The sequence below is a fragment of the Homalodisca vitripennis genome, chromosome 4, assembly GCF_021130785.1.
Source record: "Homalodisca vitripennis isolate AUS2020 chromosome 4, UT_GWSS_2.1, whole genome shotgun sequence".
In the NCBI taxonomy this organism is placed as follows: domain Eukaryota; kingdom Metazoa; phylum Arthropoda; class Insecta; order Hemiptera; family Cicadellidae; genus Homalodisca; species Homalodisca vitripennis.
In genome coordinates this window covers 66,140,504-66,165,222 of record NC_060210.1, presented here as the reverse complement: position 1 = coordinate 66,165,222, position 24,719 = coordinate 66,140,504, and the positions used below count along the sequence as shown (strand labels likewise).

At 34.9% G+C, this 24,719-nt stretch overlaps 1 protein-coding gene across 1 annotated transcript; it reads left to right on the top strand.

Annotated features, from left to right (window-relative positions):
- The first annotated feature begins 328 nt into the window (after nt 1-328).
- Nucleotides 329-23,198, top strand: LOC124361050 (adhesive plaque matrix protein-like). The gene is made up of 2 exons (XM_046815087.1): nt 329-398; nt 22,264-23,198. The coding sequence occupies exons 1-2, from the start codon at nt 329-331 to the stop codon at nt 23,196-23,198; spliced, it is 1,005 nt and encodes a 334-aa protein (XP_046671043.1).
- Nucleotides 23,199-24,719: the final 1,521 nt, after the last annotated feature.

The window sequence follows — 24,719 nt, the reverse complement described above, 5'->3', positions numbered from 1 at the left end:
CAAGGGATGAGTCGCTGGGATAATTAAAACGATTATATGACTGAAATTGTTGGGTCTGAAGTCACACACACACACACACACACACACACACACACACACACACACACACACACACACACACACACACACACACACACACACACACACACGCGCACACACACACACACACACACGCGCACACACACACACACACACACACACACACAAAATCTCCATCTACTTTACAGATAGGACACTACTCGACGGACGAAGGAGGCAAGCGCTACAAAGTATCAGCATGAGTGCCGCAGAGATCTGTAATTGGAATTTTGTGAATTCATAGTGTATGATGGAGTTCTACGACTTAAACTGTGTGAGACCATTTGGCTTTCCAGATGACTTCGCAGTGGCAGCCGAAGGTAAGCAACTAGAAGACATTGAGTTTGCTGCTAACGAAATCATAAGGACAGAGAGTGGCTGACTTCTAAACAATTTGAATAGCCGAAAACACACACACACACAGAGTCACAAACAAACACACACGACACAAATGGACAAAAACTTGTAGCCCACCTGGTCCTCACATTTCATTCTATTGTTTGTGCAACTTCATTCTATTTAAGGAAGATTATAGTGCGACCTGACCGGTGGTTTCTAAGTGAGCACATTGGTTTAGGCTTCGTTCTTAAATAATTTGTAAATTTCATATTCCTTCAATTTTTTTTTAATTTTTGTCCTTTTTGGTGGATCCTTGTTTATTTTTCATTATGTTGTTTATTGTATCCTTTTATCAAAAGCCTGAGCTTTCTACTCAGCTTGTGAAAGTTTTAAATCTTCAACAGGCAAGTCCAATGAAGATTGTTTTATTTATTATTTATTTTACATAGTATAATTTTTTTTCTAATGTTAATTAACAGGAAGTAAAAATGTTTTTCGACGCAAAACTACAATACGTTTTATACGCGGCAGTTTTTCTAAGGCCTTCTATAGTCTTGTTTCTGACTGTGGGAAAAATAGGCGTAAATTGAAGTGCTGTGCTATTGGATAAGAGAGTGGCAATAGCGCGTTTTCGTTTACGGAATAATTATGTTTTAGGAATAAACCTATTAGTGATTTTTGTCAGTTTCTAATTGACAAAGGGCCTTCAAATTTAGGATTTTGATGAGATGGGTTTCAATTACGCCTTAGCAATAAAACAATGTAATTAAAAAATATTAGACTCGACATTAATTAGAGTGTCTGGCCAGGAGCAGTATTGGTCACGGTAACAGTTACAGCAATTAACTCCCACTCTCCTCAAATAGACCTGAGTCAACCCTTGTGGGATGTCATCTCGTCTGATTCAATCAACTCCACACCTAAAGTGCGTATTGCTATTGACTTAAACGGTCTCAAAACCCGTATTAAGCGAGGTCTGATATATTTTTGTCCATTAGGGCCGATGGCATTGCCTTTAAGACAGTCGACAAAGGGCTTACCCAATAAATAACAGTATCACCCAGTTCTTCGCGGTAATTTTTATTCTTAATTGAGGCTCCCACTCCACTCATATACCGTGCAGATCCTTCGATATAGTAATAACAGACAGTAAGAGGTTTTTATTACCTTCCTAAACATCCAGAATCTAGCGCAAAGGTTGCTCTTTACGACTGAGTTCAGTGACGCGTTTTCCCGCCTTTTTCTTTACTGCGCAAATTGGTATATTTACGCATCAAAGTTATTGTACTTTTTATTGGCTTAATCCTACTACTCGAAGATCTAGCTATAAAAATGTCATTTCATAAATGATATTTATAAATGAAAAAGAAAAATAAGAGGGGAAGGTCAATGCTAAATTTCAGGGTAAAACTTCATTTCTAAATAGACAAAAATGAGTTCTATGATGGTGCATGTCTAATTATTATAGAATTGAACTGAGCGTCATTGAAGGTTATCTATCACTCAGCAGAATGACATGACATATATTTTCCGTATAATGCCTGTATGTGTGGTGGTCCGCAGGTAATTTTGAAAGTTAATATTTGTTGTAAAGCCTTAATTTTTTAATTTGTGTTCTATTTCAACCGGTTTGCTATGTCACGTGGTTTCGTTAACTTGTGTAGTTGGAATTTTAGAAACAAAACAATTGAGTACGGCTCTCGCGCGCACACTGAGTTATATTTTAACTCAAAAACTGTTTTCTTTTAGGGCTTCACACATTTATTTTGTTAATCTAAGAATACTCTACTGCATAAATGACACGAAACCTACTAACCACAGTCTGAAATAAATCCACACTCAGGTGGGCTACTGATGGAAGGCAAATCTAATAAAAGTAATTTTCGATTCGTTAATAAAATCCGGACTAACTTTTTAAATTATATTAGTTATTATTATTACAAACCAGCTAAGTAATGTCTTTTCCGTTCCGTGTTTATTCTATGAGTTTTCAATTCACTTGATACAAACACTTTCTAGAGTTTTAATGAGAGCAACTTAAGGACTTGAATAGGTTACTTTGCTAGTATGTCAACTTTGTAAAGGGTACAAATCTCGTCAAATTTCAGCCAAGTTAGACAGGTTTCAGACTAGTTGCGGACAAGTCAACTTCCTATAAGTTGAGCCTTAAATACAAACTGGCAGCTTTCACCATTAAAATACTTCGAACTTATTGCAAAGTGCATGAAGTTAATTTATCTGATTAGTTACCAAGATCGCATTCAATTAGATTATGTACAAACATTGGATTTTTAAGAATTACTTATAAATTAAATAATTGTTGGTATACCTATAACTACCTAGGTTATAGGTTGGTACCTATAACTAGTAGGAAACAATATTAGATCTGGTCTTATAGGGTTATGCCAATTTACTTGTTTTTCATACATTACACCATTGATTGGACCGGTATCCTATTGCTAACTGTTTTTTTAATCAGCACTTCCAAGATATTTTTATGAACTCAATCAATTGTTTTAAAGTCTGTTTTCATGGAATTTTATATAGTACAGAATGAAATATCTAACTGATTATAAGTATATTACTACATATGTTCAAGTGATTATGACCGTTACAAAGAAAGAGACATGTCGTTTATTACCTACCACAACTGGTTGAGTACAGCAGCTTGTATGGTGGAGAGAATTGGGATCGTTGGTTTTTTTTCGTTCTGCTAGGACAAGAAGCTTATAAATTGCATTTAGTCCTATAAGGAACTTAGCGCTGCTTTTACAGTGACAGGATATTTAGGATGGGTAAGGTTAAGAGTAGAGGCCGCCTTCTATCGAGATCCATGAGGAAGAATTAGGGCACTAAAACTCAGTCATGTCTCCCCGGAAGAAGGGGAGGCCAGCTCTGAACCAGCCTCACCAATCAAAGTAGGCGAGTGTGGTTCACCCTAGTTGAGGCTAGCAAGAACCTCTGAGGTTAGGGAACAAACCCCACCAACTCCAACAGTCATTTCCTGCAGTAGACTAGACCTATCGAATTGCCCATGAACCTCAGAATCTCGACATTTACGGATAGTAATGTACCGCTCCTGGACATCCATAAGGTTGCCCAGATTAAATTGACACATCGGTTATTGCTGTGCCCAGTGGTATGTGCAACTGGAAGGTATAAACCAGCCAGAAGTGATCACTGCTGGGTGTATCGTTGGTACTTACCATAACTGGCAAATCATTAACTAACAACGTTGAAACTTGTTAATAAGTTTCAATTCCCATAACAACTATTTTATGCAACTTCTGCAACTCAGCAACAATTCTATAGAAAAGTCGCAAAATCATAGAAACCTGTTGATTTCCTATTAAATGTTCATGAAAATAAGGGTCTTATGTGTTTGAAATAAATCATAAGCAGTAGGATCCATCAATGTATATACCAAATTTGTGGAGACTTGCGGTTATCCATAACCTCAATGTGTCTTCATTGTTGATCGTTCGGTAATACACAAGATGTGGAATATTTATGCCAAACACGGGTGATATTCTTACAATTTTAAGCCAGTCGGTTTATTTGTTGATTCTTCCATAGACCCTCTTCCTCTTGCGATCCAATTAAATTTTTTTTTTAATTACTTTTACACTAAAAAGTCCCCAGGCAGTTTTGTTGACCCCACTTATCTTCTTTTGCCCTCTTGCTTCCAAACGTGTTTTTGTTACTGTTATTGTTATCATTAAATCTGGATACGCGATAGAATATCCTCATTGTATTTGGGCAGCATTGATCAAATTATAAGAGTGCTGGCGCAGTAACTTGATGTAAGGGAAGGCGGGGCGGAACGGGGTAGCGGGGCGTGACGGGGTACCCCCTCTATCCTGCTTGCATTGTGCTGTAACCTAGCGGAGATTGGCGAATCTACGTCAACAGTCTTCTTCAAACCTAGTTAGACCGGTTTCCGCCATTTTAGTTGTCGTCTTTGTGTTGATTCAGTGACTTCGTAAGTTTTCTCTGTTTTCTTGCAATAATCACCACTTTTTTGTTAAGGGTAAGTGTTTGCTGTTAATTGTCACCAAATATTGCATGGTAACTTTAGGTTCTATAGCCTTTTAAGTTTATTTTACAGTACTAAGCTTGTTGAATAAATACTCCCTACTCGCATAAAAACCTTATAACCTAAAAATGTGATCCTGGGGCGGAATGGGGCTCACATCATTTTTAAATGGGGTTTTCGGATGCTACATATATATTTTTTTCTTACAGATGGTGCGAAATTATTTCAAAAAGCCCAACAGACAAGAATGGTCAATTGATTCAATGAATATGGCCATTCAGGCTGTTTTAAATAAAGAAATGGGTTATTACAAGGCATCAAAACAGTTTAATGTGCCTCAAACCACATTAGAAAGACATGTTCGAAAGAAAGTGGAGGATCCAAACTATGAAATAAACAAAATGGGAGGAAGTAAATTTCAATGTGTTTTTTCTAGAGAGCATGAGGAAGAATTGGTCGACTATTTGTTAGGCATGGAGAGTAGGCTTTTCGGCCTCACTATGAAGGACTTACGTTCTTAAGCCTTCCAGTTAGCTGATCGTAATAATTTGGCTCATAAGTTCAACAGTGATAATAACGTAGCTGGTAAAGACTGGGTAAAAGGCTTTTTATCCAGACACCCCACTTTGACCATTCGAGAGCCTGAAGCCACTTCGGGAGCAAGAGCTATGGGCTTTAATAAAGTAGCTGTAGATCAGTTTTTACACTGCTAGAGGCCAGCATTGACAAACACAAGTTTGAAGGTGAAAGAATATACAACTGCGATGAAACAGGGATCACGATTAACCCCAAAAGCCACTCTAAAATTATAGCATTAAGGGGGAAACGCCAAGTAGGAACTCTTACTTCCAGTGAGCGCGGCGAAACTGTGACACCTCTAGTGTGCATGTCTGCTGGAGGGGCTTACATGCCTCCAATGTTAATTTTTCCCAGAAAAAGAAAACAAAAAGAATTTGAACTAGGCCTTCCGCCTGGAGGATGGGCAGAGGTATCTGATAGTGGTTGGATAACTTCAGAATTGTTTTTAGCCTGGCTTCAAAAGTTTATAGCATTTTCTAAGGCAAGCAAACAAAGGCCAGTGTTACTTATTTTGGATGGGCAATCAACCCACACCAAAAGCCTAGAAGTAATTGATTTAGCTAGGGAAAACGGAGTTGTTCTCTTATGCTTGCCTCCCCATACCTCCGGCTTCTGCCGCTTGATCTGACATTTTTCAAACCCCTGAGTGTTTATTACGGGGACGAGCTCCGTAAATAGTTACGTTGCAATCCTGGAAAAGTTGTGACGCTTTGGCAGATATCCAGCATTTTTGGGTCTGCTTTTGTTCAAGCGGCCACAATGTCAACCGCTTTAAAAGGCTTTGAAAAAAAACCGGAATATGGCAACCAAACAAAAATATATTTAGTGAAGCAGACTTCCTGCCTGCGGACACAACAGATGTGAGAGAACAACCTATCACTACCGGTACACAAAAGAAAGAAACACAGCCCACCGAGCCTTTTATTTCTTCCCAGAATACTGAAGATTTGAATCTTGACCTCATTACTGAAGCAGCATCATCAGACCCACACATTGATCCAATACCGGATTGCTCCTGGATGTCAGATGCTGTGGCAGGGGAAAGATCATCTTTTCAAGTAGCATCTCCAGAAAATGTGCTACCGTTTCCTAAGAGCAATTCAATGAAAAGGTCAAACCGTAAAAAAGGAAAAACTGCTATTATTACAGAATCCCCTTACAAAAACGAGCTTCAAGCCGAGAAACAGAAACGGGAGGAAAAATTCAAAGCAAAAGCAGAAAGAGCAAGAATGAAATTATTCAAAGAAGAAAAAATAAAGAGAAAAAGGACAAAGCACAGAAAAAACAAAAGAAAAGGAAACTCCATGAAAATAGACATGAAAGTAAAGGTAAAAAATTGAAGAAGAAAATACAACCAGAGACTGATGACTCAAGCGATGATAAAGATGATGCCCAATGTTTGTATTGTGGGTACTTTTATTCCAAGTCAAATGAGGGATGGATAAGCTGTGTACGATGTAAGAACTGGGCACATAACTCTTGTGCTAATGTAGACAGTGAAGATGACGAAGTAGTTCTCATTTGCAAAGATTGTCACTCTGACTAGTTTCAGTAGGCCCAGGCTAAATTTCCAACACCGTTCCGCCCCACCCATAGGGCGGAACGGGGAAGTTTGTATTAATTTTGTTATTATATTTTATTATTAATATTTTTTATATAATACATCATGTAAAAAGCCAGTGTTATAACCAATAAACATATAATTATATATTTCGGTTGATTTTTTTATTCCTTCAACTTTTTGAATTAGATTAGATTTAACATTAAGTGCCCCGTTCCGCCCCGCCTTCCCCCACTGCTTCTGTTTTAGACCATAGACCATAACTGTACGAATAATATTTTATATAAGTCATACTTTAACTAGAAAATTAGTTCATAACATCACTCTTCAGTCAGTGCTACCAGAAAAATTATAGCATAATAATTCTAATAACATCTAACGATTATTTTATAATATTCTGTTCTATTTTATCCAAACTGTGACACACTTGTGTATTAGATAATTAGAATTTTTCATAAACTGAATGATATAGTTATAGTGGGAAATGTTTATTCGTTGTTAATATTATTATATCTTACTATTTGTCATCTATACTTTCATTCATTTCATTCATTACTAATACCTAAATATTAATAAAGAATATTCATTTTTAAGTGTTCTTCTAATAATAATTGAATGATATAGTTATAGTGGGAAAGGTTTGTTCGTTGTTAATATTATTATATCTTAATATTTGTCATTGGTATTTTATTTTCATCCATACCTGTATCTGAAATATCTGAATACTTATAAGAAATATTCATTTTAAATGTTTTCCTAATGATCTCTACTTATTAAAAACTTTGATTTACTCTCCGACAAAGATATTATTTTCTAGTTTGCATGTGCCAAGGACTACCATGTCAAATTACAGCTTTATTGGGTTTTAGGTTCGGAACCCATTGTCGAAGCCGGTGTAATATCGACATCTGAACATGATAGGTGACACGCTCCCAACTTTAATATTGTGGTACTTAGTACCGCACCATACATCATAGCAGAAGTTTGTCACAAAAGAATGTCGCAGCATTGTATTAAATATCTACTTACAAATACTGACAAAAGAAGGTAAATATGTTTTTTTTTATTGATCGCAGATTCAATCTAAGATGGTTATCTTAAAAAATTATTTTGAAGGGACATATATTAACGCCAAATTAAAAAAAACGTTTAAGGACTAATATGTTAACATATACTTTTGAAATTGTCATAATACTAAGTTGTGAAATTAATTATTGTACAGTATGTTTGATAAGTTTATAATAAGACTTCTTTTCCTATATATAATTTAATCTTTATATAATTTAAATAAACATTGAATCGGAAAAAGTACTTGCTCCGCCGGGACTGGAACCCGGATCTCTCAATTGCCGGGTGAATGTGCTTCCATTACACCACAGAGCCTTCACTTTTTACGATTCAATTATTTTGTATTTGGCCGTTTCTTTCACATATGTGTTTAAATAACCAAACTAACCAATGATCGGAAGACCAAATACCTGTCAAATGACTTCTATTTACATTCATTAAATTTGTATAAGTGGCAACAGACTACTTTAATTTCAATAAACATTGAATCGCAAAAAGTACTTGCTCCGCCGGTACTCGAACCCGGATCTCTCACTTGCCGGGCGAATGTGATACCATTACACCACATAGCCCTCACTTTTTACGATTCAATTATTTTTTATTTTATATATCGTATATGAATACCCGTAAACATTTATTTTAATTTATGTAGTTAACTTAGGTATATTTTGTTTAATTTAACTAAGAGTACACCATGCCATATGTCGTGTAACAGACTTAGCTAAAGTTATTTGGAAATGTTTAAGTCTACATCTCATTTAATTGTCAAAATGTTCTACAGACATACACGCTATCCAAGGGACATAAAGTTATTCTACACTATAACGTTTGTGTATGAAAGGATGGTTATTAATTTATTAACGTTTGTCTAGATAGGTTTTATGTGTTTATTATATACCACAACTTACTGGTGTTTTAATTTAAATTGTCTGATATCACAGCATGTTACACATTCTAAGTTCAAGTAATTTGTGTACGCATACAGAGCAATTGGTTATTGTAAACGTAAAGTAAAGGTGTCTTATTTTACCAGGCGAAGTTAGGACTAAGAAACCCTCTCTAACACTTAACCTGGGGACCAACGGCTTAAAGGTGACTTCCGAACCACCACCACCAATAGCTGGGCTTTGGATCGCTTAGCGGTCATCCACCAAAGAAGCAGCCACACTCAACGTTGATTGATCTGGTTATCTTGCGATAACCGTTGTACCCGCTACACTGCGCCACTGCCAATGTTAGACAGAATTTTAAATCATTCAGTTTAGATATTGAGTTTTGCTCCAGTGCACCGTCCTTTTAGTGCAGCGCCTGAAATCTGACGCTGCTACAGACTTGACTTCTGGAATGTCACGTCCATTTGAAAAGATAAAAAAAATTCGGCAACGAAGAAGCTCAAAACGAACTCTTCCTTTTGTTTCACATCAGATACACCTAGACAATACAATATAGTATAATCTAGGTGAGAGGTATGCTATGGTGTTGATTCAATGTGAATGTTGAGGTCACCTTACTCTTGGCGTAGCGCCTAGACTCTGGCGCTGCCACAGACGAACTCTCCCCTTTGTTTCACATCAGATACACCTAGACAATACAATATAGTATAATCTAGGTGAGAGGTATGCTATGGTGTTGATTCAATGTGAATGTTGAGGTCACCTTATTCTTGGCGTAGCGCCTAGACTCTGGCGCTGCCACAGACGAACTCTCCCCTTTTGTTTCACATCAGATACACCTAGACAATACAATATAGTATAATCTAGGTGAGAGGTATGCTATGGTGTTGATTCAATGTGAATGTTGAGGTCACCTTATTCTTGGCGTAGCGCCTAGACTCTGGCGCTGCCACAGACGAACTCTTCCTTTTGTTTCACATCAGATACACCTAGACAATACAATATAGTATAATCTAGGTGAGAGGTATGCTATGGTGTTGATTCAATGTGAATGTTGAGGTCACCTTATTCTTGGCGTAGCGCCTAGACTCTGGCGCTGCCACAGACGAACTCTCCCCTTTGTTTCACATCAGATACACCTAGACAATACAATATAGTATAATCTAGGTGAGAGGTATGCTATGGTGTTGATTCAATGTGAATGTTGAGGTCACCTTATTCTTGGCGTAGCGCCTAGACTCTGGCGCTGCCACAGACTTAATTACGTTATCTGTAGAAAACTCGGTTGCTTCACCATGCTTTGGGATCATGTCGAAAACATCGTAGTACTCTTAACTGAGCACCTGATGAGAATACACTGTGTCGCATCAAATAGAAATTTGTTGTTAGGCTTTTTAAAACCAAAGCGGTTTCATTTAGATATTAGTTATTTACATTATGTATTACATTTCTTCTCCCTATGTTGTGTTAATCAGTCTGAAGGTTTCAGGGCACAAAAAATTCTTAAATAATAAAAAAATTGGAAAGGCAGTCGCGGAACTGGCCGACAGAGATGACTACTTCTTATAACGGGCTGTGAGTATATTCTTTAAAAAGTACGTTTCTTAATTATTAAATTTTTATTTTTTGTATTTAAAAATAACATCAGATACTACATTCTTTAACGTAAAACTTTTTTTATTTTATATTAATAATATGCATAATTGTGTAGTGTTTTTTTTTCATTTCATATAGTACAATGATAACTGATTTCTTAATATTTATAAATATATCAGCTTTAGCGTCAACAGATGCGACTAGTACATCTTGGTGCCTAGAAGTCCTACACGCAACTTCCTACCATCTTTGCTGCTGATGTTGCCGGCCCACTGAACGACGGACGGCTTACTCTACTACGTTTACTGTAATTTATTAACTAGTAACTGCTATTGATTGCTCATAATTTTGTTAGTTATTTATTATTATTGGCTTTGGCTTTAATGTAGTTTACTATAAGCTTTTACTCGTATTTATTATTATATTTTAAAATGTGTCTTAAGAATGCCTAGATCTCTCGAAGTTTACAAAGTTAATGATGGCTTAATTCTTATCGATGGTGATATAATTGATTTAGTATCTGCACTTTAGTGATTTAACAGCGGCAACATTAGGTGAAGGCACAATTAATAAATTAGTTCCACATGTCACTTTACTAATGAATAAGTTAAATGATTTGTCCAAAGCTACCAATGCACTGACACGAGCTGTCATCTGTTGAACATCGGTACATGGACTTGAATAGTAGCTTCAAGTGCAAATACGTTCAGTGTTGTGAGCTGTAGGACCGCTACGAAGCCGATATTAGTAGGCTTTGCAGAGTCTGACTAGTGTTCCAGCCTTCTCCCCTAGTGACCAGGACAAAGTGGTTACTGCTGCTCCGCCCGGTCTGAGTCCTGTGCCTGGGATCCTTTTGGATAACCCACGGCGACTCCTTAACCTTCTCAGGTCTCGGGAAACTGATTAGCATTGGTTACCTCAAGGGTGGACACATCAACATCAGATCTCTGAACACAGGGACTGATGATATAACTTCACTTAATTACTTTGATTTTGATGTGTTTTTATGTCTGAGACGTGGCTTATTCCTGGTATCCCACAGATAATTTTAAAATACCGAAACCCTGAGAGACGGGGAGAAGTGCAGATGGGTGGAGAAATGACCTTAAGTACATTAGAGAGGGTATGTATTTTGATGAATACATATTTAGGGAGAGTGAGGACCCTGGTATTGAGTAGCTCTGTGTTATCTTCAGGGTGATGGGGCTTAAGCTGAGTTTTCGTGTAGTTTATAGTCCTCTCTGTGTAAAATACATCTGGCTTTGGCTTTGTTTCACTCTGGTTTTATTAGCTTTGCGATTGAAGACAATTCAGTTATGGTTTTGGGACATACAAATGTCTATTTACCCTCAAAAATCGTCCAAATGTGCGATCTATCTACATCGAATCTTGACAAAATCATACTCAATATAGCTGACAACAGAGACTACAAGAGTTACAGATATCTCTACTGCCTTTTATTATATAGAGATTACTCAATTTCAATACTGATAGAGCTGTTAACATTATTTTGATATTGATTGAGAAATGACAACGCAAGTCCAAGAGGTTTGAGAGTTTCATTGAGAGTTTCACCACAACTACGCCATAGAGGACTTTTATATCAAATCCCATTGGTTTGCAAAATAATCACAAAGAAGAAAGCCCCTTTGAGAAACGAAAGTAGAGTGAAACATAAAATTAAATTTCAAAGAAAATACTGGAAAACTAGGGTCTTTATTGTTTGGGAGTATAAGAAAAAGGTGTGGAGGACAAATAAATATTTTAAAATTAAAATCTGGCTTCTAATAAAGACCTCAAAGATTTTTGGAACTGCTTGGAGCAGTACGATATAGTTAATGACAAAACTAATGATATTTTACCGTACCATTTGAATGTAAATTACATCAATAAATACTTTGTTGAAATGCCATAACAAAACTAAACAAGCCGCTATACTTTCTTTCAAAGATACAGAAAGAAACCATTCAATACATAAGTTTTGTTTTTCAGCTGCAACAAAAGAGGATGTAAAATCATCAATAAGTAACATAACGTCTATAGTAGTAGGCAATGATGAAATATCAATTCAAATGATAAATGCCGCGAATCCGTATACCTTTGGGACTGTAACACATCTCATCAATGAATCTCTTCCCATCAGAGTATTTCCCTAGGTTGGAAAATTAATATCGTTCGCCCTTTTAGACGGTAACTGCCCCGAAAAATATCCATGAATTAATACCTATTTCGTTATTTCCTGCAACTTTAAAAATGTTATAAAAAATCGTCATTCTCACAATTTTTGAATAAAGAGAACATTTAGCCAAAAATACAACCAGGTTTACGAGAAGGCCACAGCACTTTTACTGCCCTGGTAAATCTATTCAGTAAGCTATTAGATGCAAAATATAAAGTTCTGTAAACTAGTACTGTTAAACTTCTTCCAACCATTTGTCTCTATTGATTATTTAATACTGGTGCTAAGATGCACTTCTATAGATGTAATGAAAATTCAATCGAATACGTGAGATCGCATCAAGAGGACTGAACAAAAATCTTAAGACTAGGGAGTGTTCAACGTGTGCACTGATTTCATAATCGGAAGCGAGGGTTTGGCTGTGTGTGACAAGGATAAGACCCTTGTTCGTCGTCTTATATCTAAAGTTAGGGATTTTGTAATATCTAGTTGTAACTGACTAATGTTTCCCCACCCCACCCCCCACCCCCACCAATTACATTTAGACTATTTATAGATCAAATAGAATAAGTCAAACATAAAATAAGTTCCTAGAATTAAAAGTGACTTGAGGTGCTCTGTAAAGCAGTTTACCATACAGAGACGTTCCAAATAAAAAGAATATTTTTATTTATTTTTTAATAACTCCACCTATTGATATTTACATACAGATTTCTTCCCTTTAATTTGGATTATGCTTTACACTACATACGACTTAAGAAGTTATAGGTATGACACAAAATTTAAATTGCTCAATTCTAAAGATACTGCCATGTGGAATCAATAGTCAATGATTGTTAAATAATAATTGGTTAAGACTATAAAATCATGACCCAGTTGAATAATACGCCTTAGTTTGTGCTTTCTCTTTCTTTGAGAAAAAGAGGTTGACTCTAATTCAAGTTCTTGTGTAAAGTCCAATAATTACATTTACTACTACAATTTCAGGGATATAGAAATAAATCATTGAGAATGACTTATTTTATACTCTATTTTATGCCCACTATTTATTAATTAATCTTAAACACTAATTATTTACCCACTTAATACAGGTTAAGTTTAAAGTATAAGTAACAAGTATTATTTGAAGTGGTAAAACATTTTTTAATTATGCTTTGTAAGTATATTATTAGGTTTATAATTATCGTTCATTCTTCTTTCAATTAATATTCCAGTTTACGATTTTTATGGGCTTGGATTTTTTTAATTACAGAATTGGCTAAAGTATGGTTAACGGAGGAGAGATATAATTTCTTTCAGGGTGGCTTTGTAAGTATACTGTTAGACTTAAAATTATCATAGCATTCCACTTTAAACTAGTCTACCATTTTATGGTATTAGGGCTTTTATTTATGAGAATAATTAAAGAAATTGGTTGAGTAGATGTCAGGCGAAAATATAATTTCTTGCAGGGTGACCAACCTCAAAAATCGAAATTTAGAACTCCCGGAATCTGGAATGCGTGTTCACAGAAAGTGTGGACATAATCAGTGACTTTTCCATTTTCCATTATTTCCATTCCATTCTCGTATTTATGGTGACATTTCCTATACCATTGTCATGTTATGTTCTCAAAAGTATATTAAAACAAAGGCAAATTCATGCACACTTTATTTATTCTACTCAACTCTAACTAATTGTTTCTGAAAAAGAGACGAAATGAGACTAAGGTGCACTTGCTCCAAAAGGTGGATGGATAACTTATGAACCAAACTGTATAATCAAGCACACAATCGGCGGCTAAACATGAAGTTTAAAAGCCAGTTACTCGTAGATGCGGGAAACTTCATCCACCTTGGATAACCTTGAGTGGTTCAGACGTCCATTAGGAGACCGCAGGGTTACTCTATGTCCTAAACTATCCTGATATAAATTAGGTTTGTTTAAGACGATAATATATGATCATGATTTCCTTGAAATACGATATGTGTATGTTAAATATTGTGTCGTTTAACGCGCGACGTAACAAATTATTTTGTGTTAGTTGAAAACGTAAGAGTAATTGTAAAATTTCCATTCTTGTTATTGTTTGCGTAATTACATTGGTGATTACAATAATTAATAAACCTTAGCATTTCAAGGCTAACAATAATAACTTATTATAACACTCTGAAGTAAAAGAATAAACGCTATTTTTTTAACAACGCCCAATAAAAAAGTTTCCTAGTAAAGTCTGAGTAAAATATTTTTAACCGGGTCACAAATCTTGACTCCAAGGATTCTGATGACCAAGTAAGTTGATTAGCATGAAATTTTGATACCGCGAGCCCATCTAAAACAACCTTATATTAGTTAGCTTTAAACTAAGCCATTAATCAATAAAATAAAGAATGCTTAACCAGAAGAGTAATAACGTGTATCTTCACTGCCAAGTTTTATTTAAAAAATCACAAAAGTACGTTCTAAATTGTTTGTTATGATTTACTGTGCAATACAACCAAATGTATAACTATGTTAAGTTCTTACCGTAACAGCTATTATAATACGCAATATTAATATCTGCGGACAGAGTTCACAGAATTTCATCTCCGTGGCTGAAACAGGCCAATTTTTATGTCATTCAGTCTTTAACTCAGTATAAAAAACCGATCGTTTTCATTTAAGATTGTTTTATCGTAGTATATACTATAACGTAGACGACTTTAAGCGTTATAGTTTATGAAATTTAACCCTATTAGTTACACAACTCAACATTAGGCTAAACTAATATGTTTATGGCTGGTTCTCGCGATGAAAAACATAAACACGTCTTCTTCTCAAATGGACTAGTAGCTGTAACGTTGACATTTAGTGTGCATGCCGTTCTCTATTATCATGAGCAATATTGTAACAGGTAGATTTGACATATTACGTAGCAGTATAACGAACAGATCAAGTAACTACAGCGCGGATTCGCTGAAATGATCAAATCTTCCATATCAGCGAACGCATACTAAAACATTGTGCTATAGGTATGGAAATGAATGTTGCGTACACTTAATCTGAAAGGCATTCTTCATACAACGTCAAAAGGAAGGTTTCTTTGTAATGACCAACCTACACAAAACACACACAGTTAGAAGTATTCCGAGAAGTGTTATTCCCTCCTAGCTGTGCATGTAAGCTCAGTCAGCAACAGTAAATTAACAACCATTACAGTTGTAATAAAACTGCAGAGTTTATTGTAGCGGGAATGTGAGTCCCGTGTACGCCTGGGTTTATTACTCTTGCAGTGTACGCCACGAGGGCTTAAATATCATTAATAAATCCCGTAGATTAGCACTAACATCCCTAGTAAAAAGTAGACGAGAAAGAATTTTAAAAGATATGGGAATAAAAACCTCACTTGGCGTTTGTCTTTGGCTTCATTTTTCAGACATTCAACTCTATATTGAATTATAGTATTGGTTCAGTTGGAGTACTGATTTTATTTCTGTATAAACATACTGAATTTGCGTTAGAAAACCTAATCCATGATTATTCTATAGGAAATGCTACCCTTTTGGGGTTACGAACACCAAGATTGATAAAAACATTATCAACTTCAAATTCATATTATATAATAATAATAATACTCTTTATTGCATTAACAATAGTTACAATTGCATTGCATGTGTCATAAAATGGAATTTAAGTTGAAACTTAAATTGAAACTTTAAAATAAAACCATCATGCAAAATATAAAGTTCAGTAAACTAGTACTGTTAAACTTCTTACAACCATTTGTCTCTATTGATTATTCAATACTGGTGCTAAGATGCACTTCTATAGATGTAATGAAAATTCAATCGAATACGTGAGATCGCATCAGAAGGACTGAACATAGATCTCAAGACTAGGGAGTGTTCAACGTGTGCACTGATTTCATAATCGGAAGCGAGGGTTTGGCTATGTGTGACTAGGATAAGACCCTTGTTCGTCGTCTTATATCTAAAGTTAGGGATTTTGTAATATCTAGTTGTAACTGACTAATGTTTCCCCCCCCCCACCCTCCAATTACATTTAGACTTTTTCTAGATCAAATAGAATAAGTCAAACATAAAATAAGTTCCTAGAATTAAAAGTGACTTGAGGTGCTCTGTAAAGCAGTTTACCATACAGAGACGTTCCAAATAATAAGAATGTTTTTATTGATTTTTTAATAAATCTACCTATTGATATTTACATACAGATTTCTTCCCTTTAATTTGGATTATGCTTTACACTACATACGACTTAAGAAGTTATAGGTATGACACAAAATTTAAATTGCTCAATTCTAAAGATACTGCCATGTGGAATCAATAGTCAATGATTGTTAAATAATAATTGGTTAAGACTATAAAATCATGACCCAGTTGAATAATACGCCTTAGTTTGTGCTTTCTCTTTCTTAAAGAAAAAGAGGTTGACTCTAATTCAAGTTCTTGTGTACATTCAAGTCCAATAATTACATTTACTACTACAATTTCAGGGATATAGAAATAAATCATTGAGAATGACTTATGTTATACTCTATTTTATGTCCAATATTTATTAATTAATCTTAAACACTAATTATTTAATTAGTAAGTAACAAGTATTAATTGAAGTGGTAAAACATTTTTTAATTATGCTTTGTAAGTATATTATTAGGTTTATAATTATCGTTCATTCTTCTTTCAATTAATATTCCAGTTTACGATTTTTATGGGCTTGGATTTTTTTAATTACAGAATTGGCTAAAGTATGGTTAACGGAGGAGAGATATAATTTCTTTCAGGGTGGCTTTGTAAGTATACTGTTAGACGTAAAATTATCATAGCATTCCACTTCCAACTATTTTACCATTTTATGATATTAGGGCTTTTACTTATGAGAATAATTAAAGAAATTGGTTGAGTAGATGTCAGGCGAAAATATAATTTCTTGCAGGGTGACCAACCTCAAAAATCGAAATTTAGAACTCCCGGAATCTGGAATGCGTGTTCACAGAAAGTGTGGACATAATCAGTGACTTTTCCATTTTCCATTATTTCCATTCCATTCTCGTATTTATGGTGACATTTCCTATACCATTGCCATGTTATGTTCTCAAAAGTATATTAAAACAAAGTCAAATTCATGCACACTTTATTTATTCTACACAACTCGAACTAATTGTTTCTGAAAAAGAGACGAAATGAGACTAAGGTGCACTTGCTCCAAAAGGTGGATGGATAACTTATGAACCAAACTTATGAATCAAGCACACAATCGGCGGCTAAACATGAAGTTTAAAAGCCAGTTACTCGTAGATGCGGGAAACTTCATCCACCTTGGATAACCTTGAGTGGTTCAGACGTCCATTAGGAGACCGCAGGGTTACTCTATGTCCTAAACTATCCTGATATAAATTAGGTTTGTTTAAGACGATAATATATGATCATGATTTCCTTGAAATACGATATGTGTATGTTAAATATTGTGTCGTTTAACGCGCGACGTAACAAATTATTTTGTGTTAGTTGAAAACGTAAGAGTAATTGTAAAATTTCCATTCTTGTTATTGTTTGCGTAATTACATTGGTGATTGCAATAATTAATAAACCTTAGCATTTCAAGGCTTACAATAATAACTTATTATAACACTCTGAAGTAAAAGAATAAACGCTATTTTTTTAACAACGCCCAATAAAAAAGTTTCCTAGTAAAGTCTGAGTAAAATATTTTTAACCGGGTCACAAATCTTGACTCCAAGGATTCTGATGACCAAGTAAGTTGATTAGCATGAAATTTTGATACCGCGAGCCCATCTAAAACAACCTTATATTAGTTAGCTTTAAACTAAGCCATTAATCAATAAAATAAAGAATGCTTAACCAGAAGAGTAATAACGTGTATCTTCACTGCCAAGTTTTATTTAAAAAATCACAAAAGTACGTTCTAAATTGTTTGTTATGATTTACTGTGCAATACAACCAAATGTATAACTATGTTAAGTTCTTACCGTAACAGCTATTATAATACGCAATATTAATATCTGCGGACAGAGTTCACAGAATTTCATCTCCGTGGCTGAAACAGGCCAATTTTTCTGTCATTCAGTCTTTAACTCAGTATAAAAAACCGATCGTTTTCATTTAAGATTGTTTTATCGTAGTATATACTATAACGTAGACGACTTTAAGCGTTATAGTTTATGAAATTTAACCCTATTAGTTACACAACTCAACATTAGGCTAAACTAATATGTTTATGGCTGGTTCTCGCGATGAAAAACATAAACACGTCTTCTTCTCAAATGGACTAGTAGCTGTAACGTTGACATTTAGTGTGCATGCCGTTCTCTATTATCATGAGCAATATTGTAACAGGTAGATTTGACATATTACGTAGCAGTATAACGAACAGATCAAGTAACTACAGCGCGGATTCGCTGAAATGATCAAATCTTCCATATCAGCGAACGCATACTAAAACATTGTGCTATAGGTATGGAAATGAATGTTGCGTACACACTTAATCTGAAAGGCATTCTTCATACAACGTCAAAAGGAAGGTTTCTTTGTAATGACCAACCTACACAAAACACACACAGTTAGAAGTATCGGTGAAGTGTTATTCACTCCTAGCTGTGCATGTAAGCTCAGTCAGCAACAGTAAATTAACAACCATTACAGTTGTAATAAAACTGCAGAGTGTATTGTAGCGGGAATGTGAGTCCCGTGTACGCCTGGGTTTATTACTCTTGCAGTGTACGCCACGAGGGCTTAAATATCATTAATAAATCCCGTAGATTAGCACTAACATCCCTAGTAAAAAGTAGACGAGAAAGAATTTTAAAAGATATGGGAATAAAAACCTCACTTGGCGTTTGTCTTTGGCTTCATTTTTCAGACATTCAACTCTATATTGAATTATAGTATTGGTTCAGTTGGAGTACTGATTTTATTTCTGTATAAACATACTGAATTTGCGTTAGAAAACCTAATCCATGATTATTCTATAGGAAATGCTACCCTTTTGGGGTTACGAACACCAAGATTGATAAAAACATTATCAACTTCAAATTCATATTATATAATAATAATAATAATACTCTTTATTGCATTAACAATAGTTACAATTGCATTGCATGTGTCATAAAATGGAATTTAAGTTGAAACTTAAATTGAAACTTTAAAATAAAACCATCATGCATTATTAGGCATATTTTTCATAAACACAGTATGTCATAAAGCACACAGCATGTCATAAAGATGTCATTCGGTCTTTATTTATCTATATCAGAACCGGTTTATGTGTTAATACTCTTGGATAACTTCATTAATTTCTAATGTTGTCATCCCAGCGGCCCATTATGAACTCATCAACAGAGTAAAATGCATTTGACATCAGGAAGTGTTTTAGTCGAGCTTTAAATTGATTGGAATCGTTTAAATGTTTAATACCCTCAGGGAGCCTGTTGATTAGCCTGACACCAACTTGGGACGGTAAGCTTCCATAAGCCGTCGTTCTGTGCTGATCGAGTCGGAAGTTGTCCCTGCCTCTAGTCCCGTACTGGTGGACATCCCTGCCCCGTTCCAACTCACATTTGAGTCGACAGTACAGGATATAGCGCACATTATACATATAAACCCCAAGTTCTAAGACAATCAAACTCTGTTATTATACCGTACAAGCAACGTGTAATAGTATGTCATAATACAATCGGTAGAGAAAATACAGAAATAATGACTTCGGATATTTTTTTGACGGGGTGATATTGTGAGTGCAGGTATGAGTGTGACAGTGTTGTTAGCCAGATTGACAGTAGTGTTGGTATGATGAAAGGGGGTCAGTATATATGTAAAAAGGCATTCATGTGCATGCTGCTGAGCACAGACTTAAATCACGCCAATCGCCATTTATCTATGGCTGTCATATGTACGTCACTTTATTGTTTTTCTCTCTATTCAATCAGTAAACCTCCTATTTTAACGTTAAATTTAATGAGGAGTACTACCTGAAGATAGATTCTTTGAATTTTTAATATGCTTAGTACAATTAAAAAACTATAAAGGTATTAAAACGGGGATATACTCTTCTTACTCAAATTAAAAATTACAAGATTATTCCTTATTAATATACGATTTATTTCTTTACAATAATAAAAAATCCAAACTAAAAAAGACAGTCGCAGCTTGCAAAATTTTTAACTATTAACAAAACATTGATTCGTTCTCTCGCATAGAGAACATGTTTGAAGTGGAAGTTTGCCCATGTGAGAACATTTCCGTATATTGTTACAGCCAATGTATTTTAATAATTGTTATTATTATAAATTATTTATTTTGATTGTAAGTAATAATGCTCTGTGGATATAAATATTGATTTTGATTTAGTTTTGAGTATTGACTGCATGTTTTACAAAGGCGTTCGAGAAACAGTATTGTAAATTCAACTATTTCTCGAGGAAAGTATTTTCTGTTGCTTGAAGTGGGGCAATTAAAATTATTGTTTATTATTTTGGAAGAATAAAAAGTTGCTTTTTTCAGAAGGAGAATGAAAAAGAATTCGTTTATTACTTATTAACCACTGGTTTTTATCAAACATTATTATTTCGGCAATATTGTTGACAAAAAATACTGAAATTACTGAACTAAATAAACAGACGTATTTGCATTGATCAAAGAATAAATAGATTAGTGGAAATTTCATTTGAACAGTCAGATTTTACATACAAAGGTGACTTTTAAGAAGTAAATTATATCTACCTGAGGCTTCAGTATAATAAGCGGCTTCCAACACAATTTAATTAAAATCTAATTATGATTATAGAATCATTAATATTCATGACCATCTAAAAATACTGAAAAGAAAATGTCGAACCAGATTATGTAATAGGTATTTCAAATAACAATACAGTTTTGCTGGTTTAAAATCAATATATTAACGATGGATAAAAAATATTTATTTTAACTATTTTCAAGGATAAATATCTCTGACTCCTTGTGAAACAAAGAACACACGTACATCGTCTTTCTACTTGTCGCCATTAGTCAAATACCAGACACAATTTTACTTTGAATTAATTTGGAGCAATATTAAAATCTTATTATAGTAAAGCTATACTTGTATATGTAAAATAAATGTATTTTCGAAAGGTTTTATTAAATAACTAAAGTTTATTTAAACTATGAGCAGCGTATTACTTATGATTACTTTAGACAATCTTAAATGGTATTTCTGCTGGTACTGAATGCTGTAAAACTGCATGTATTAATTAAAAAGTCATAGTTTGTTTCATTCCAACTAAAATAGTACACGATTTTCAATATATTCATAATACAGAATGTCAAATGTTCAAAAAAGTCTTCTCAAGTGCGCATACGTCGTTATTGTTCTAACTTTTCTTAAAGCGAAACGCTATTTGATTTCTACCTTTATTTCTAGTTTTCATCTCCTTACTACATCTGGACACTTCGGATTTAAAGGAACAAAGTTATTATCTCGATTGTGTCGGTGGCCGTTATTATACTGCAGACCTATCTGAAGAGATAGAACATTTCCTACCATATAAACATAATATATTCATAAGTCCATGATTGCTTACTAATACATTGATATTTATTGTACACACAATTAATATGAATTGTTGAGAAACAAAACTGCAAGTTTTGTTTGAGATAAACTTAAAACGTATTTTTGCTTACGAGGCAAATCTTCCTTCCCCCTCTACCAAAGACAATGGTCTCCGCATCGATAACCAAACTTACCTTACAAATAACATCTACTTTTTTCTTCCCTTAAAAGAAAATGACTTTTTTCTCTCCCTAACATACTTGACTCCTACGGAAGGATATGGACCTACGAAGGTATGTTTTACACCTCGTTCTTAAACAACGAAAATAAATCAATTTTGTTTTCTATTTGAAAGGTATAGTAAGTAGTACGTGAAGTATACACATTATTAATGATACAAATACAAAACTAGATAAACCTGTCATTTTCAAGGCTTTTACATCCTACTCACTTACCTACTACATCCTACTCACCTACCTACTACATCCTACTCACCTACCTACTACATCCTACTCACCTACCTACTACGTCCTGCTCACCTACCTACTACTACATCCTACTCACCTACCTATTACATCCTGCTCACCTACCTACTACATCCTACTCACCTACCTACTACATCCTGCTCACCTACCTACTGCATCCTGCTCACCTACCTACTACATCCTGCTCACCTACCTACTACATCCTACTCACCTACCTACTACATCCTACTCACCTACCTACTACATCCTACTCACCTACCTACTACATCTCCTACCTACTCACCTACCTACTACATCCTACTCACCTACCTACTACATCCTACTCACCTACCTACTACATCCTACTCACCTACCTACTACATCCTACTCACCTACCTACTACATCCTGCTCACCTACCTACTACAACCTACTCACCTACCTACTACATCCTGCTCACCTACCTACTACATCCTACTCACCTACCTACTACATCCTACTCACCTACCTACTACATCCTACTCACCTACCTACTACATCCTGCTCACCTACCTACTACATCCTGCTCACCTACCTACTACATCCTGCTCACCTACCTACTACAACCTACTCACCTACCTACTACATCCTGCTCACCTACCTACTACAACCTACTCACCTACCTACTACATCCTGCTCACCTACCTACTACATCCTACTCACCTACCTACTACATCCTACTCACCTACCTACTACATCCTACTCACCTACCTACTACATCCTACTCACCTACCTACTACATCCTACTCACCTACCTACTACATCCTACTCACCTACCTACTACATCCTACTCACCTACCTACTACATCCTACTCACCTACCTACTACATCCTACGATACATCTAAAAGCTTCCTGTGTAGAACTGTTCTGGACTAATATATTTGATTTAAATAATGACACTAACATAATACGATGTGAGGTTTAGTAGTGTACTAGTAGTATATAACATGATGCAGGCTAACCAATTTTCGACACTGACATTACACTCTATTTGTCAGTCCATGTATAAACTCAAAAAATTGTACTCTGTTTATTCACAAATTGATTTATTCTGCTATTTTCTCATCACCCATAGGATCAATCATCAAAATATTCGCTAACGCTTAGTGAAATCTCATGGAATGGTATTTACAGTCATCGAAATCAATGTTGCTCGTATAGAAATTAAGCTGCATGCAAGTCTATGTGTAATTTTGTTTTTTATATATCGTGTGGACATACAGACAAATAGATAAACCGGCAGGCAGGCGGACATATAAAAATAAGAAATTTGTCTAGTCTCTTTCTTTAAAGCTCAGCTAATTATTTTATTATTTCATCCGTGTCCGTAGAACATTATTTAACCAATACTGATAACGCAATACAGTACTTGAGAACAAGTTTCATGCAAACTTGCATAGTTTAGTTCGTTTTCGAGATATCATGATAGAAAGGTAACCAGATATGAAATTTATACAGCCTCTCGGAGTAATAGGCTTCGCTAACGCTTAGCCAATAATCATACCTCTTTAGTGTTGAGTACAACGTGCAATATTGAGATGGGCAATGTAAACTACAGTATATGTGGTCTATTCATATATAATCGCAACTGAACACAGATACAACAATAAAGATGTTCCCAAAATGCATATGTCCTCAGTGTTAAAAATACTCACGATGGGTAGAATATATTTACCCTGTCATCTTATAATTTGTGATCAAAAAATATATTTATATTCATTAAGAGGATAGAACGTATATTATTAAATTTTTGACACTAAATTAATTTACCAGTTTGTCATATAATTGTAATTTTATATATCAATCCTCTGTTACATAAATATGCATACAAGTACAATATTATACTAATGATGTTCTTATACATTTCCGTTTATGTTTTATAAACTTTATCCTTGCGGTGGTTTATTTAGACGTTTTAGAGTTGCAACGAAATAGCAAATTGAAATATAGCTCGGAGAGGAATGGGGCTGTTTCCACAATAACAAGCAATGTTTCCCCAGACTACGGCAGCAGCAATCTCGCTGTAGATGTGCCTCCATGCCGCCCAAACAACGTTGTTATTGCTGCCGCGAATATTTGTGCATCTTTCTAAAGAAACTGCTTAGATCGGAGACTACGTTCAGACTTACACACAATACATATTTTTAACTCTCATGATGTATTTGAGCAGAAAACACTTGTTTTTGTTATTTTAGACAGATTTATTTGTAAAAACTTATACATGTTTATCGTATTTTTATCCTAGTCTATCTAATACAAAATTTGCTATTTTATGAAGAACGCTCCTTATGCTTGGCTGTCGGAACATAATTAGACAACAACGAATATCTTTCACATTAGCAACCTTTTCGACGTGAGTAATCTAA

Excerpts from the sequence above, each read along its gene's own strand:
- LOC124361050 (XM_046815087.1), top strand. The coding sequence starts at position 329 with ATGGAGTTCTACGACTTAAACTGTGTGAGACCATTTGGCTTTCCAGAT. Across the intron at positions 399-22,263 it reads CTTCGCAGTGGCAGCCGAAG|ATAAACCTGTCATTTTCAAG; the intron begins GTAAGCAACTAG and ends ATACAAAACTAG.